Source organism: Lynx canadensis, chromosome B2 (genome assembly GCF_007474595.2).
Source record: "Lynx canadensis isolate LIC74 chromosome B2, mLynCan4.pri.v2, whole genome shotgun sequence".
Classification (NCBI taxonomy): Eukaryota; Metazoa; Chordata; class Mammalia; order Carnivora; family Felidae; genus Lynx; species Lynx canadensis.
Window position 1 is genome coordinate 59344829 of NC_044307.1, and position 19055 is coordinate 59363883.

The 19055-nt window shown below is 34.1% G+C and overlaps 1 protein-coding gene across 1 annotated transcript in view; it reads right to left on the bottom strand.

Annotated features, from left to right (window-relative positions):
• Positions 1-19055, bottom strand: part of EYS (eyes shut homolog) — a 1650074-nt gene that overhangs the window by 1471097 nt on the left and 159922 nt on the right. The window contains exons 8-9 of the mRNA XM_030315776.1: positions 11594-11760; positions 1693-1950 (exon numbers count right to left, since the gene is read on the bottom strand). Of these exons, the coding sequence (XP_030171636.1) occupies positions 1693-1950; positions 11594-11760 (425 nt within the window). The remainder of the gene's footprint in view (positions 1-1692; positions 1951-11593; positions 11761-19055) is intronic.

The following is a 19055-nucleotide window of genomic DNA, read 5'->3' on the forward strand; positions in this document are numbered from 1 at the left end:
AATATTCTTCTTTCAATGGGATTAATTCTGTACCCTTGGGAAAATTTAGAATTATCAGTTTCTTCTCATTTCACTGTGTGAAGAGTTTAAGAGTAGAAGTGAATATTTGGATATGAGGAAACCCACAGAGTTCTTTATAATTCAGTAGAAACAGAGAGACCTCATAGAAGATACATGCTTTCCTAATAATACTCACCAATGGTGAGTATTACATGTGGTTGAACTATTTAGATTGTATTATATATATATATATATATATGTATATATATATATATATATATATATATTCACACACAATTAATGATCATACATATATAATGACATATATATATATAAAATACATAATTAATGATCATATAATTTACAGCCAATATACAATATTGATACACAAAATGATAGGATGCTCACTATGCGTGCACATACATATACATATGTACATATACACACAGAATATGCAAATATCAAAGGACGTTTTCTCTTAGTAATGGTATTAAGAAGAGTTAAATTCCATTCTTTATTCCATTTTATGTTAGTTGGTGATTACTATTATATTTTCACTGAATTTTGGAGGACATTCTATGTTTACAAAACAGGTGTATATATGTGTTTTTCCCCTTAAGGCAGATACCTATGTTTCAACAATGCTAGCACATTTTATGCTATTTTATTTTTACTAAGAACATGTTTGAAATGTGAAATGTCAAGTAAGGAGACAAACTTTTTAGCAAGCTTACCAGAATTTATACAGCAAATATATTTTCATCTTAAAAAAAAAAAAAAACCAATCTGGATGGCCACACATTTATTCCAATAATATCACCAATTTCATTCTTGGAACTTATCTTTTTGAATTAACTCCAAAACCTTCAGGATATTACTTCAAATATCAAACAGGGAAAATATTTTTCATTTTAAGATGGAAATCCAAATAATGTTTAGTTGGGTCTGCTTAATAAAAGGGGATATCAAATTACACAAAACTGTTTTTCATTATTTTGCTTAAAATTAGGTGTGGTTTAAAAGTGACAATATTATTTTCTTCTGTGTGGCCTCAATACTGTTTTTTATAAAGCAATTAAACTAAAGAAGTTTTGAAATTATTAACAATTATTTTAATGTAAGACCAAGCATAAAATCCTCAAGTAATATAAATTTGAATGCTTAATTTCTGATATTTTTATATCAAAAGATGCCTTATTACTACACAGCCAACGTGAATGTCATCCTATATAACTTTACAGAAGATAGAGTATATTTGTGGTTTTATGGAGTTTTTTAATTTTACTAATGGAGCATTAAACTGACTGAGAAAATACTGAAACTAAGTTTTATTTTTAATGTAAGCACTCAGTATGCTTAGGCAGCCAAAGAGGAGGTTGAAGGGCAATACTGAAGCTGTTTAGGCAAAATTATTGGGAGGTTATGGCTGCCTGTTTTTCTCCGCAGACCTTTGACATATATATCATATTCTCTATGGTTCAGCCTGGACTTTTTAGCCTCATTTGCATGAGCCAAGCCTGCGTAGTCAGCAATGTAATTGCCCAAAGAAACAATCCTATTATTCTAAGTGAAGATATTGTTACTTTGCTAAATGAGAAAGCAGCCTACAGTACTAATCATTAGCTACATTTGAAATACATTAAATAAATGTGCTAACATTATCCAGTAGAGAATTTGAGTTCTCAGAAATACTTGCCTGTAGATCCTGGGACACAATTGCAGAAGAAATAGCCACTTAAATGTATACTGGCTGCTCCATTTTTGCAGGGCACAGATTTACAATCTTTGGTTTCTATTTCACAGACATTTCTTCCATGTCTTTGCAGACCACCGTTGCACTTGTGCAAATGGACCAAGCAGAGGCCATGCACTGATGTACTCTGGTTTCCTAAGCAATCCTCAGCATTGAGGATACATAATGGGTCCATGTAACCAAGAGAACAGCTGCATCTGCAACATGCAAAAACACAAAATCCAATTAGTCATATAATTTAAATATTTATCACATATGTACTTAAATACACAGGATAGCAATACAATAAATATGGTTGTGGGCACATTTTTATATATTCTAATGGAAAATGTCCATACTGGGCACCTGGATGGCTCAGTTGGATGAGCATCCAGCTCTTGGTTTCGGCTCTGGTCATGCATGATCTTGCAGTTTGTATATCGGGCTCCTCACTGACAACGTGGAGTTCTCTTTCTCCCTCTCTTTCTCTCTTAAAATAAATAAATAAACTTATAAAAAAGAAGAGAAAAGAACAGAAAATATCCATCCTGGGTCACTGAGTCAGTTAAGCATCTGACTTGATTTCAGCTGAGGTCATGATCTTAGTGAGGGGAGACAGACCCCACTTAGGGCTTCACACTGAGTGTGGAGCCTGCTTGGGATTCTTCCTCTACCTCTCTCTGCCCCTCCCCCTTCAAAATAAATAAAGAAAGAAAATGTCCATACTTGGCAAACTTAATTTTGCCTTATTGTGCAGAATGAACGAAAAGAACTTTGGTGAAAGACAGAGGTAGACTCAAATACAGGTTCTGCCACTTTAATTTCTATGTAACCTAGGACAGTGTCATTAACTCTGGTGAGACTAAATGACAAGGTTAGTGTCTCTCGTTCCTTTGTCAGGACTTATGTAAAAATTTGCAGTACTGTTTTGTAGTGTGACAAATTAGCTTCTGCTGACAATTAGCTTCTTTGATTGCAATATAAGTGCTTGCAATAAACTTTTGTCAAGGCATTCATTTCAAAGACATTTATCCTGAATAAACACACTGCCAGCTACACAACTAAAGCCCCACCGGAAGTTCCCCTTTTTAGAAAGCACTGGTTGACCTAGACGACTGATCTTTTGTGTGACTCTGCTTTTCCCTCGCCAGGCTTTAATTTCCGCTGACTGGTGTGTTTTAAATTCACCAGCATAGTTAACTCAAGAATCCCTAGATACCACCCTCTCCTCCCCCAAAAAGCCACAATTCTAGATCTGCCCTCTCTTTACCTAAGATGCAACCTCTCCCAGAAGCGAACCCTGTGCTGGCCAGAACCGGTGGTTAAAAAAAAAAAAAAAAAAAAAAAATCAAAGTTTCCTGATAATTGTTGCTGAGGTGCATAATAAAAATAATAAAATAATAAAGACCACCCGGAGAGTTTTGTAGCAACACTGGCCTGTGGAAATACTTGCGAGGGCTCTCAAAAGTTAGCATAGGCCCAAGTGCTGTAGGCCGCAGGCATTCCCAGCAGCTAAGCGAGTGTCCCAGATATTGGCAGCCTGCGGGTGAGTGCCAAACACCCCAGGCATGACTAGCCGATAGCAGCACTATCGATAGGCTGAGACGCACAAATCAAGTTTGAAGTATTTAATCTCATGCCTATGAGAAATGGATTTTATTTTTTTTATTTTTTTTAACCTTTATTTATTTTTGAGACAGAGAGAGACAGAGCATGAACGGGGGAAGGTCAGAGAGAGAGGGAGACATAATCTGAAATAGGCTCCAGGCTCTGAGCTGTCAGCACAGAGCCCTACGCGGGGCCTGAACTCACGGAGCGTGAGATCATGACCGGAGCCGAAGTTGGACGCCTAACCGACTGGGCCACCCAGGCGCCCCTAGACATGGGTTTTAACTAATAATAGCTTTTATTCATAGTATTCATTCATTTCTATATTAATTCCATAAATATATGTTTGCATTTTCTATATGACTGGCATTGACCTAAATACACTGAACATCCATTCTTGTTTCTCAACATACTTCCCTATATGCTAGGCACCACCTTAGGTAAAGTGGATTATGATATGCCATTTTAATACAATTATACACTGTATAATATGCGCCCATTTATTCCTTTGAAATTGTAGATACATGCATAAAAAGCATCAGAAGAAGGATGCATAAGGTGATGAAGAAACATAAATCACAGAGATAATCTTTGGTCTAAAGTAAAGTGTTGTGATTTTAAAGTATCCTTTGCCAACTATTCAAAGGGCACTTAAGATAATCATATAAACATGTCAATGAGTTGAGAAGAGCAATGTCGAATTACTTTTCTTGTTATTATTAATGAAAATTAACCTACTGAACCTAAGTCATTACACTCATAAATTTATATGATGGTAGGTGTTTGGATCCAGCAAGAATGTTAAAGGTCAATTAGTTCAAATCTTTCTTCTTGTAGTTGTGAAAAATTTATCCGTTTAATGCAATTTGCCAAGGATCACTGAGATTGTTAATGGCAGTCAGTATAGTTGATGCTTTGATATATTCAAAGCACTGGCCTTGGAAAGGGAACCCTGGTTCTGATTCTTCTTCTCTAACTTATTTAGAAGTTACTGTGCCCTAGTTTTCTCATCTGTAAAATTATCAGTACTATATCTCATAGAAGAGGATTACATGTGTTCATTACTGGGAAGGTAAGTCTGCTAGCAGTCATATCATATGTGCATATGTTTGCTTGAAATAAAGTTATTGAACATGGACTTGACAGCTATAAGTGGAGACTGATAATAGTAGTTTATTAGAAATTCAAGTAGAATGATATAATTTTTCAATATGGTTAACAAATTCTAATAAACTTCTGAATAAAACATAATATGTACTTGATTAACATGAAAGTTTCATTCCTGGAAAATCCAATGATTATTAAAATTTTATAAAAATATTTTGTGTCAGTATGTAAAATAGAGTTAAGACACTGGCTCAGATATTTATAAAAAAAAGTTTTATATCCACATTACTATATGTTGGGACTTTTGAAAATGGTATAAACCATGGAATGCTTTTTATTGTTGTTGTTCATGGAACTATTCTGTGCGCTGAAAAATTTATAACATTCATTATCTACCACTCACCTGCTAAATGACAGCTGTTTCAACCAATTATACTGAATATTAGAATGACCCTAGAAATTTCCAAAATGTCCCCAGAATGCAAAAGCATCTCTTTGAAAATCATTGACCTAAATAAATTTCTCCAGTTTACTAAAGCACTCACCCAGTCTTGTACAAGTATCTGGAACATTTTTCATCCCAACTAATACTACGAATTTAAATGCTGATATACATGTATATATGGATACCCAGTGCAAAGATAAATTGCTACTAAATTGAAAGCTTTTCAGTGACAAGTACATCAGTTTTGTTAAAAAAAAAAGTCGGGAAAATTATAATGGCCCACATATATTATTTATAATTTTTAAGTGTTCTTATAATTTCATTGTACTTTTACTTTGAGAAAATAAATTGGACTAAAAGATTTCATGAATGTGTTACTAACTTTATTATTAAATAAGCCAATTTGAATTATACTTAAGTTTGAAACAAGTAATGATATGATTGAAGAACAAAGCAAAACATGTCTGTTGAAAATATGGTCTCATTTATAAATACTGTGATTTAAATTTTTTCATTATTTAGTGTTTTAACGGGAAATGTATTCTTGGAAGAGAAGAAATTAAATACATCACTCTACTTATTCCCCTAAGTGCTAAGACTAGGATCCATATGCCTTATATACAGTGGATGCTCCATTAATATTGTTTGACTATATAACCATCAAATGTATTTTAAAATTGAATTATGCTCAAGAGAAAGGTCATCTTAAAGGTTCTGAATAAACAGCTTCATGAAATTCCAAGTCTTAGAAGATAATTTCAAAAGTAATGCAAAAAGGTTAGACCTATAAAAAGCTATTTAGATATAATGAAGTAAAATAAAAAATCTGGCCCAGGTAGCACAAAATCATATAACATGCATACATTTTTATTGTTTGACATATGAAATTAAAGCATGAAAAGTCATAGAGCCTGAAGCTATAATATAGTCAAACTTTGACTTTATATCATAACATATGCATTGGTTTGCACCTAAAAGAAAAAAAAAAAAAGACACATGGAAGACAACTGTGTATATATTAGCTAAGTTTCAACTCATGCTATAGTTGAAAATTAATTATACAAAAGTGCTTCCTTTAATGAAGTTTGTTATAATTAATTTTTGGCATGGATACAGAAAACACAATGATACCTACTTTAGAATTGCTTAAATGAATTAATGATCTCTATATCATTTTACTCTAAAGTTTAGAGACACAAGGTTATCACACTGTCCAGAGCACAATAAAAAGAAACAAAACAAAACAAACAACAACAAATATATATATATACACATATATACATACACATATATGTATATATGTATATATTTACATATATACATATGTTATATGTATTATTTTATGCATTATATTGATATATGTATTTCATATACACTTATGTGTCATATTAATTATACATATATATGTCATATTAATATACACATACATATATGTGTGTGTGTGTGTGTGTATAAATTCAGTAGACAAAAGGATTCAGCGACTAGAGAAATGTGGTTTAGTGGTTACAAAACTAATCATAAACAAAAAATACATACATATATGCACACATGCAGTAAGCCATATTTATATGCAGTTCAGTTTCCTTTCTTTCTTTTTTTTTCTTTTTCTTTTTTTCTGAGACTAGAATGTAACAAAACTTGCCTGGAAGCCAGAAAAGTATTCATGGCATATCCAAAAATTAAAAATGAACACAAAACAAGACATTCAAGTTCTTTAATTAGAAAAGTCATCAATATCATAGCAAACATTAAAAGTCTTAGAAATTAATAATCATCAGACTTCCTGGTTCAGAAGTAACTTAAGAAAAACCCTGATCAAAATATATTTCTGTGGCATAGTCACCTAAAGCTGTATTTATATAAGCCTCCTAACGCTACAGAAACAGGTTTTGAAACTATACTTGATTTTATCATATACTTTTAGATTTTACACTTTAAAACAAAACTTTTGCTTATAACTGAAAAATAGTGTTTTGCTTATATTTAGCATTACATTGGAAATTGTGAAAATTTAAAAAATAGATCATTAAAGAAACGAGTTTATTTTAAAGGTCCCAGAAAGAAAGCCAGAAAATTCATTGCTATAATACAAATTACTTGTATGTTTAGAAAGTGAAAATAATACTTATTTTAGCAATTTAAAAAGATATTTACTTTCTAAATGACATAGAATAAACATGAGATGTGTTCTCCTGGTAGAACTCCCTAAGGAATATGGTATAAACCTCAAGACATGGGAAGGCATCCTGGCTATGTGTACCTTTGCAATATTCCTCAACTCTGTAACATAGACCACCTATTCAAACTGTATGTTACCATAAATGGGAGACAAAGGAGCAAACATTGGACAAAAGGCAACCCCCCTCCCTCTACCCTTAGGTGTCGAGGGCTCAGCCTTTTGGGTCTTAGCCCGCTGAGCCTGTGCTGGCATGAAATAAAGCTGCTTCCTGGAAAGAAAACCTCAATGTCCCAACTTTCTGTGTCTGACTTATGCTACATTTCGTGGGGGCTCACCTGGGAGGCAGAAATGGTGTTTCACCTCCCTTGTCACCAGGGTACAAACCTCAGGGCACTGGGAGAGGCGACCTCACCTGAAGCTAGTGAACTGTAGGAGACTAGCCTGGCAGGCTGGGTGAAGGCTGGGATGCACAAAGGAAACTGTGAGGCCCAGGAACCAGCTCAGGGAGCACCACCTGTTAGACTGGTAAGAACCTGGGTTCTTTTGGCAGACCTGTCCCTAAGAGACAGAAGGGGAGCCTGATCACCTCCCAGAGTTGCCCGAGTAGTTCCATAAGGAATGAAACTGCAACTCTAAGGCATTGGGTGCTGGGCAGCAGGTTGGAGTAGCTGTGTAACTGTGCAAATGAGATGGACAGTGGAAAGGTTCCACCTGGACCTGACCAATGGCCAAAGCAAAGTGTTGAGTCCTGATCCTCGGTGGTTCCATGGCGACCTCATATGGCTTAGAGCATGTCAGACTTCCTCAGGAGTCTGATTCAGATCAGGGCTTGATATTGAACTCATCAATGCTAAGAGGCATCTGAAATATCTCTGAGAGGAGAGTGTTGGAAATGGAAGAAGTGAGTATGCATCCTCAACAAATTAGTCCCTCCCTTCCCCCTTTTTCATCTCTTGTGCATGAAAGTTATCCATTAGGGGTAAGAAATGGGTGGAAAGCAGAGTAAGCTGACTCCCCTAGAGTGTATGTTGAGGAATTTCATAAAGGGATATTCAGGAGATTATGGTGTGAAATTAACTCCTGGAAAACTCTGGACATTCTGTGAAATTGGCCATCTTTCAGGGTCGGCTGCCCCTTCAAGGGCTCACTTGATAAAGAACTAGTTGGCCAAGTGTTGAGGGTCGTTGTGGGGGATCAAGGCCACTCCAACCAATTTTCTTGCATTGCCTATTGGCAAGAACTGGTCTTCTCCCAGCCACTTTGGCTAAAAGTCTGTATTGAAGAGAACTGTAACGTTATGATGGTTCATGCATGGCTTCCTCCAAATGCTGGCCCCAAACTGAAATACCTATGCTGCTGCAGAAGCCTGAGGGAACCCCGCTGTCATATGCCCCACTGTACCCCTCACTGACACTTGTGCCTCTAGCCACCCTGGCTGCTGAAACTCCACTGGAGCCTGCCCCTAGTCCTAAGGCCTCACTACCTCTAGTACCACCGGCCTCTCCAGATGTGACTGACTCACCTGACCCACCAGTCCTAACCACATAGATGACTCCTGGAAGGTGATTAGAAAGAAGATCAGGCCAGTGGCAACACCTCCCTGCAGCAACACCAGGGAATCGTACAGATGCCACTGAGGCAAACTAGGGCTTGCTTTAGATTTGGTTTTCTCCTTTTCCATTACGTTAAGGTGGAAGTTGAGGATATTGATTGAGATCTTCTTTTTTAACATAAGCATTTGAAGCCATAATTTTTATTCTAAATACTGTCTCACCTGAGCATCTGGATGGCTCAGTCGGTTAGGCATCTGACTCTTGATTTCAGTTCAGGTCATGATCTCACAGTTTGTGAGATAGAGCCCTGCATAGGGCTCCATGCTTACAGCATGGTGCCTGCTTAGGATTCTGTCTCTCCCTCTCTCTCTATCCCTACCCTATTTACTTGCTCACTCTGTCTCTCTCAAAGCAAATAAACAAACTGAAAAAAAATGCTGCATTGTCTATATCCCATGAATTTTGGCATGCCATATCTTTATTTTAATTAATCTCAAATGATTTTCTGTGTTCCTTGTATTTTCTTTTTGATTCATTGATTTATGTGGGCTATATTATTTAATTTTCACATATTTATGAATTTACTGAATAGCTTATTGTTTTTGATTCCTAATTTTATTCCACTGTAGTTAGAAAATATATTTTTATTATCATAATCCTTTTAAATATATTGCAGCTAGTATTAACATCTTGGAAAATGTTCAATGTGCTTTAGAGAAGAATGCCATTCTGCTGTTGCTGAATAGAGTGTTCTATAGCTGTCTGCCAGTTCTGCTTTATCTGTAGTGTTCCTCAGTTTTATATATTTGTTCACCTACCAAATGTCACATCCACTACTTAAAGTGTAGTATTGGAGTTTCCAACTATTATTGTTGAATTCACCATTTCTTTCTTCAATTCTGTCAGTTTTTGTTTTATGTATTTTGAATTTCTATTGTTAAGTACATATATGTTTATAATTGCTACATCTTCTCATGGATTGATTCTTTTATAATTATAAAATGTTGTTTGTTTTCTCAATAACCTTTTTTTTCTTTTAAAGTCTATTTTGTCTGATAGTAACATAGATACCCCAAGTTTCAATGATTGCTGATTGAATGCTACGTATTTTTTTATCCTTTTACTTTCAACCCATTTGTACATTTAAATGTAGAATGTATCTCCTATGGATGGTATATACTATGTTTATCCAGAAATTATCTAACCTGACAATCTTTGCCTTTGGCTGGATTTTTAATCCATTTTATTTTAATGTTATTATTAATATAGTTGGATTTATTTATGTCTGCCATTCTCCTTTTTGTTATCCATATATCTCATGTCTTTTTCATATATCCATTCTGATACTACTTACTTTTGTATGAAGTAAATATTTTCTGGGGCAAATTTTAGTATCTATAGTGCTGTTTTTACTACATTATTTGTGTTATTTTCTTAACTGTTGCTCTGGAGTTTGCCATATATACGTTAACATACCAGATCTACCAAAACTTAATATATCACAGATACTAATTTAATTCTTGTGTGATACAGAAAATTTATTACTACATGTCTTTCTTACCCTCTTTTGTTCTCTTTTGTCCCTCTTTTGTCCTTCCTTTGTTGCTAATGTTGTTACACATAATAGAATATAATATACATTATGTACATAATATATAATAAGTACATATGCATATGTTTGAGATATAAATACCAATCATTTTACACAAAAAATATTATTATTAATTACTATAAAATAATTCAGGAAGCTAAAATCAAAAACACAAGAAAATAACAAGTATTGGCAAGGATGTGGAGAAAAAGGAAAACTCATGTAACTGTTGGTGAGACTGCAAACTAGTGCGGCCACTTTGGAAAACAGTATGGAGATTCCTCAAAAACGTAAAAATAGAATTATTATGATCCAGTAATTCCACTATTGTGTATTTACCTAAGGAAAACAAAAACACTAATTCATAAAGATATATGAACCCCTGTGTTTAGTACAGCATTATTTACAATAGCCAAGATATATAAGCAACCCAAGTGTCCATTGATAGATGGATAATGAAGATGTGGCATTAGAGAGACAGAGAGAGAGAGGGAGAGAGAGAGAGAGATCTCTGAACATTACTCAGACATAAAAAAGAATGAAATATTTCCATTTACAACAATTTGGATGGACCTAGAAGGTATAATGCTAAGAGAAACAAATCAGTCAGAGAAAGACAAATACCATATGATCTCACATAGGGAATTTAAGAAACAAACAAAATAAAAGGCAGCCAACAATGACAGGGGTACCTGGGAGCTCAGTCAGGTAAGTATCCGACTCTTGGTTTCCCCTCAGGTCATGATCTCACAGTCCCTGAGTTCAAGTCCCATGTCAGGCTCTGCACTGACAGCCCAGAGCCTGTTTGGAATTCTCTCTCTTTCTCTCTTTCTCTTTCTGCCTTCTCCCACCCTCTCTTTCTCTCAAAAATAAATAAACAATTTTATTAAAAAGCAATAAACACCACCACCACCAACAACAAAACTCTTAAATATAGGAAAGAAACTTGTGTTTGCCAGAAGGGGGGTGAGAGGGGGTTATGTTAAATTCATAAATGTAATTAAGAGTATACTTTTCTTGGTGAGCAGTAGAAATGCATGGAATTGTTGAATCATTAAAAAATCAATTATGGTTTGGGGCGCCTGGGTGGCGCAGTCGGTTAAGCGTCCGACTTCAGCCAGGTCACGATCTCACAGTCCGTGAGTTCGAGCCCCGCGTCGGGCTCTGGGCTGATGGCTCAGAGCCTGGAGCCTGTTTCCGATTCTGTGTCTCCCTCTCTCTCTGCCCCTCCCCCGTTCATGCTCTGTCTCTCTCTGTCCCCAAAAAAATAAATAAACGTTGAAAAAAAAATTAAAAAAAAATCAATTATGGCTTATCAGTACAATTATAACTTTTTGATAAGGAGATGATATTCTTTGTTCAAATAATTCATAAATACCTGGATCTATTAATTTCATCTTTATAAATAGCTTCATGTTGACACCCACTTTCTTGGTAGTCAGTTGTATTTTCCAGAGACGTTTTTCCAGGCCATCTTGGAATACATAGACACCAATATCCCTTATTGCCTTCTTCAGTCAAACAATTGCATTCATTTGCATGCATCTATAAAGTATTTTAAAAAAAGAGTTTTGTAAATATTCATCACATTACAATACTACAATCATCTCAAAGTTTGAATTTCATGCTTTCCTTTATGCATTAAATTCATGTATTCCTTTAGCAAAGGTAAAATAAACTGTTTTGATTAATATCAAAATCAGTTTTAAAAAGTCATAGTTTATTTATTGACAGGAATACATAAATTGTATAAAGTAAAATAAATCAACATCTATTATTCAATTGTTTTAAAATATCTTAGTGTAATTTGTATCAAAATTTTATAGAGGCGCCTGGGTGGCTCAGTCGGTTGAGCGTCTGACTTCGGCTCAGGTCATGATCTCACGGTCTGTGAGTTCGAGCCCCGCGTCAGGATCTGTGGTGACAGCTCAGAGCCTGGAGCCTGTTTCATATTCTGTGTATCCCTCTCTCTCTGACCCTCCCCCTTCATGCTCTGTTTCTCTCTGTCTCAAAACAATAAATAAACGTTAAAATTAAAAAAAAAATTTTAGATGTAGCTTACATGTTAACTGATGTGATGGAAATAGCATTATACTAATAACCATATCGATGGAAAAACTGTTTTCTGTATCCCTAAATAATTTTTCTTCATGAGTGATTTATTGGATTCATTTATTGAATTCATTCATTGAATTCATCCATTCATTTATTGGATTGATATAACATTTTAATGTATCCCTTATAAAAAATGAATTAAATAAAATATTTAACACATTTTTATTTCATATATGCATGGAAGTCATAATTTTACCTGTTTAAAAATATATTTCATTTTAACCATTTTGGAGGTCTTCCACAAACATGTCCAGTGTATTTACCTTAAAGGAGTACGTAAAGTTTGTTGCCAGGGAAGTGCAACTCTCATGGACAGCTTAAACACAGGCATATCTTTTCCAACTACGCTGTTTATACTTATTTCCCATCAATGGCTACAATGATTAGAAATTTAGTTTCATGGTCTAGTCCTTTGGTGATAGATAAATGATTTATACAGATCTAGTCTGTTGGGTAAGAGTCAACTGATAATCTGTTTCTCCATTTTTCTATTTGGAGCTCATATCACTTAATAATTTTTAGTCTACTGGGAAGGAGACCATCTCTTTGACATGGATAGATTTTTTTTTTTCAAATGCAATTCACCCTTAACTCATGGCTAAAATACAAAATCAATCTCTAAGCTTTCTCTATATTTGTCTGAATGTCTAAGTATTTGTACTTTAGAAAAAAAAAATTTATCCCTCACTGTTTGAATGCATAATCATTTTCTATATGCAGAGGGTATTTGTTGTAAATTTTCTTAAAGAGGCCCTGTTAGAATTTGCCTACAAAGTTAAAGTTAAATTAGCATTTACATAAGAATAATTATTAGCATTTTATGACACTTTTATTATTCTCTCCATATATATGTGTAATAATATATGTATATGTACATTCATCTGTGAACATACTATTATTGTGATTGCAATTTATCCTCAATTACATTAGCATGTCATTTTTATAAACAAGGATATTATATTTTCATATAATATTTTATATGCAAAATTGTCAAATTAGGAAATTAACTTTTATATATTTTAACCAATAAATTTTATTAAAATTCACCAATTGTTCTGATATACTATATAAAAATACAATATACAAATTTTCCTTCTTCAACATGACTAGAAAATACAAAATACCAAAACTTCAAATTACCCAGAAGTGGAATATACATAAACACAAGTGATTAATGATTTTATTTTTACTCCTTGTTGGTCTGTACTGTTTTGTAGAGATCGTATTGGACAGTTTGAATGTGCATGTCTTCCATTATCTTGTTTACTTTTGAATTCCTTTTAGTTGATTTGGTTTAATTATGAAAGCAATACAATTAATCTTATTCTAAAATCCAATCCCTCTTGTGTTCTGTATACACAATACACACACACACACACACACACGCACATTTTTTCTTGATTTCTTGTAATAAGCTTTACAATATTTTTTGTATTTTTCTTCTTTTTTTAAAGTTTGTATTTTAATTCTAGTTAGTTAACATACAACATTATATTAGTTTCATGTGTACAATATAGTAACTTAACACTTCCATACATCACCCTGTGTTCATCACAATAAATGCACTCCTGAATCCTCATCACCTGTTTAGCCCATCCCCCCACCCACCTCCTCTCTGGCAAACATCAGTTTGTTCTCTATAGTTAAGAATCTGTTTTGGGGAGCCTGGGTGGCTCAGTTGTTTAAGTGACTGACTCTTGATTTTGGCTCAAGTTTATATAGGCTTGGGTCATGATATCATGGTTCCTAAGATGGAGCCTGGCATGGGGCTCTGCACTAATAGTGTGGAGCCTGCCTGGGATTCTTTCTCTGCCTCACTCTCTGCTCCTTCCCCACATATATATGTGCTCTCTTTCTCTCTCTCTTAAAATAAATTAAAAAATAAATATTTTAAAAAGAACCTGTTTCTTGGTTTGCCTCTCTCTTTCTCTCTCCCCTCCCCCCCCCCCCCGCTTTGCTTATTTGTTTTGTTTCTTAAATTCCACATATGGCATTTATCTTTCTCTAACTTATTTTGCTTAGCATAATACTTTCTGGGTCCATTCATGTCATTGAAAATAGAAAGAGTTTATTTCTTTAATGGCTGCGTAATATTCCACTCTATGTATATATAGCCCATCGTCTTCATCCATTTATTAGTCGATGGATATTTGGGCTATTTCTATAATCTGGCTATTGTAGATAATGCTGCTATAAACATTGGAGTGCATGTATTCCTTTCAGTTTTTGTATTCTTTGAGTAAATACCTAGTAGTGCAATTGCTGAATTGTAGGGTAGTTCTATCTTTAACTTTTTGAGGAAACTCCATACTGTTTTCCACAGAGGCTGCACCAGTTTACATTCCCACCAACATTGTAAGAGGGTCCCCCTTTTTCCACATCCTCACCATCATCTGTTGTTTCTTGTGTTGTTGATTTTAGCCATTCTGACAGGTGTGAGGTGATAGTTCACTGTGGTTAGACTTGTATTTCCCTGATGATCATTGGTGTTGAGTATGTTTTCATGTGTCTGTTGGCCATCTGGATGTCTTCTTTGGAAAAGTGTCTATTCATGTCTTCTGCCCATTTTTTAATTGGATTATTCATTTTGGGAGTGTTATGTTTTATATTGTACTTATATATTATTATGTTTATCATTGTAATTTAAGCATGCACAGTCCTAGGGTGCCTGTGTGGCTCAGTCAGTTGAGTGTCCCATTCTTGAATTTGGCTCTGGTCATAATCTCTGGGTTGTGGGATTGAGGCCTGTGAACAGCTCTGCACTGAGTGTGGTGCCTTCTTAAGATTCTCTCTCTCTGCTCACACATTCCCTCTCTAAAAAGATTAAAATAATATAAAATAAAATAAAATAAAATAAAATAAAATAAAATAAAATAAAATAAAATAAAAATCATGCACAGTCCTATTAAACTCCTTTCAGGGAGTAAATTACATGGGTTTTCAAAATAGTGGAAGAAGACTAGGCTGCACAGTCAATATAGTGCCTCAGGACAGAGACATTTTATATGCTTACCCCCTTCTTGCTATTCAGACTTTGACCCTGTATCTCTGACAGCAGCTTCTGCACTTATTTTCTCCACTTGTAATACCTGCCCCATCTTCCATTTGGTTATGTTGTTTGTTTCAGGGGCCTAGTCAAGAGTTCATAGATTGATCCTTTGGCTCATGCAAATTTTCTAAGAACTAATGCTTCTCAAATATTGGGTTTCTGTAGCTTTTTTGTTTGTTTGTTTGCATCTTTTCCGTATAGTTTGGGATGATTCAATACAATATAAGAAGAAAAGTAAACACTACCACCTAAACACACTCAAAGCCTAGAGTCTGTGAAGATCTGTATATGCTTAATTCTCTATTTCTACTGAAAAATACAAAAGAATGCATACTTTACTGTTTTATGATGAAGAGAAAAATATCATAAAGAGTTATTTTTAGTTATTAACAATCTAGGTCACTAAATAATACATAATCAAAGCTTAGAAAGAAAACAATGTTTTAACAACAAGGAATAATAGTGCAGAATTCAGACTATGGCAAACTATTATTTCCTATAAATATACACTTTTATTTTTTGCTTTATTTTCAAAATAATTATTTCTGGGATTTAGGAAAATGTGAAAGAACTAAAAGAAAACTTGGCTAGTAAATATTCCTCAAAATAATATTTCAAAAAAATATTATCCTTTGTGTAAGGGCTATCATATGAACACCTTAAATTACATTGAAAGCTTTGTTAAGACTCTTTTATTATATGTTGAAGATGATTAATTTTTCTTTACTGAAATTATTTACTCTATCTAGCAACTATTGCAAGTAATTCCTGCCATTGAAAAATTCTTAATTTGATATTTCAACCGAGTCTCTCATCTTTTCATATAGTCTAGTCCTCTAACAAAATTTTACTTTTCTATAATTAAATTTAGGCATAAGAAAAAGTCTCTCAGAAAAACTTATAATACAGTAAATTTTATCAGTGGGTACATACAAATCTGAATCTACATTACACATCTAGAAAAAAGATTTCTTAATTTTTGAATATATGGGAAATCAAGAAATCTACTTAAAAGAGTTCCTCAACCCTCTGAAATTTTGTGCAAAACATTGTGATTGTGCATAAGTTATTGTGAGGAAACTGTTCCTAGCCTTCATCAAATTTTCAAGGGACTCTGATAAAAAAAAGAAAGAATGGTTGAAATCTACTCATGTATGCCCAAGATAAGAGTAACAGAAATTACTTGAAAGTTCAGCACTTATATGTATTTATATATGATTACTATTACTATTATATTAATAATATATTATGATAAACTTATAATAATAAACATAATTATATTACAATTATTAATAATATTGACAATAAATTATTAACATTTGTAATTACACAAACATCCAATATTAAAAATGTATATAAAAATGGAATAAGATTTTACTCTATTCTTGATAGTTAAATAATGTTTGTTTGATGAGGGCTTGTAATACAATCATAAATCTTGGCAATGGATGATCTTTTCTTCCCAAGGAGAAAAGAAATAAAACAAAACTTATGGAAATTCTTTTTTTTTTTAAAGAGAGAGAGAGAGAGCACTGTATGCACACAAGAGCAACCAGGGAGAGACACAGAGAAAGGGAGAGAGAGAAACTTAAGCAGGCTCACACCCAGCATGGAGCCATATGTGTGGGGCTTGATCCCACAATGGTGAGATCATGACCTGACCCCAAATCAAGAGTTGGATGCTTAACCGACTAAGTCACCCAGGTGCCCCAAAACCTATGGAAATACTTTTTATGGGAATTCATTATTACTGATGTAGGTATCTAACATAATACTACATTCAAAATTAACTTTAGCTGAATGGAATTTAAGCTACATGAACAATATTCACAACATACTTCACAAAATGGTTTGTATATATAAGTAAATGACTAAGTAATGCTGTCATTTCATGGACAATCATATTTTTGTATATATTATTTTTCTACTTCTATATTATATTAGTTGAGTTACTTAGTAAAGAGATTCTAAAGGGGAGAAAGTCTAAGACCTAAAAGACATATTTACCATTTTTTGACCCTTGTTAATGAAACATCTCTGGAAAGAGACTTCACCTATAGGGGCAAGTGACTTCTTTATAAGATATATAGAAACCTGGATTCTTAGAAAAGTATTCATCAAAGTAAAAATTGCACCAAAGTTCAAAAAGCAAGAAAGACTTTATTCAAAACTATTTCAAAAGAAGAGAGAGATGGAACTCAACTTTGTGCTGAAACAAGACAGGAAAGATCTTAAGTGCTGGTATTAGCTAGGGAAAAAGTACTGGAGGAAATTAAAGGAGAGATTGATCAATGAAATGTGTAAAGTACATTCATTGGGCTATCCTTGAGTTTGCAAGGGTTTTGGTTTGTTAGGAGGCTTTCTGTGTTTGCTAACTGGTACCCACTGCAGTTAGGCTCCTACTCTCTCACTGGATATTAACATTTACATTTCTCCTTCAACGTTTTCATTTGAAAGAAATAGTTCCTAGGTCCTTGAGGAAGACATTTCCTGGCCCCTAAAACTGGCCAGAGGCTGAGAGTAGATTTGCATATATTTCAAAGAAGCAGATAAAGAACTTACTGTTGCAAATTTTATGAAGTAAATGCTCCAAGTAAAAGGAGGTCAGGGATCTATAGTCAAGAAGAAGCCTATCTAAAGTTCAGTTAAGCTGAGGGGAACATTAAGAATGTCTTGGTCATATTCTTAGTTAAATAAAGATATATCTGGATGAATTTATCTGGTCCAAATTTATCTGGGCTTAAACCTAGTAAAAAATATTGAAATAATTAAATTTGGTAAAGGTCTTTCTTATTCCAACTTTTAGTGTCCCTCTGTGTCTTCCACGTTTATTTTTACTATTTTTTTAAATTTTATTTAGTTTTGATAGAGAGAGACAGAGCACAAGTGGGGGAAGGGCAGAGTGAGACAGAGACACAGAATCCAAAGCAGGCTCCAAGCTTTCATCACAGAGCCCGATGCAGGGCTTGAACTCACAAACCGCGAGATTATGACCTGAGCCAAAGTAGGAAGCTTAACCGACTGAGCCACCCAGGTGTCCCTCTTCCACGTTGTTTTAAAAGCATCCTCTGTCACCAGTAACTCATAATTAATCTCATAACCTTTTTGTAGCAAGTGTGTAAAAAAAAATAAGCTCACTTCTATATATGTGCTTTCTTTCCAAAAGTGTTTATATTTAAAAGGACCTGAGAGAGGACATTTTTTAATGCAAAGAAATGAAAAGTTACTTTAGAATTTCAGTCTTTGATGATGGGAATTCAAGTGAACCAAATTTTTTGTCCTATATTTAAACATACTGAGAAAAAAAAACCATATGAGTGTGTGTGTGTGTGTGTATAAATTTACTCTTTGCTCCATGAAATACTTTTTCTTGAAAGTATGACTGTGAACCAACTAACATAAGTATTTACCAAGCATAACAGTTTGTTCATCAACCTCATTTTAAGACTCTCATCCCATTATGTCCACCAGTACAAGGCTTTATTCATGAACTCTAACCGAACCTTACAAGTACCCATTCCCTACAAGTAAGGCTCTAGAGCATATTAACATCCTTCCATAAAGTCTCCCTTCTGAGACACTAGTAAGACTGACTCTATTAGGTGTTGTTTTCCATTACTATGTTAAATCTAAGAGAATTAGTTTCTCTTGATCAACAGAACTGTCTAGTGGTCTT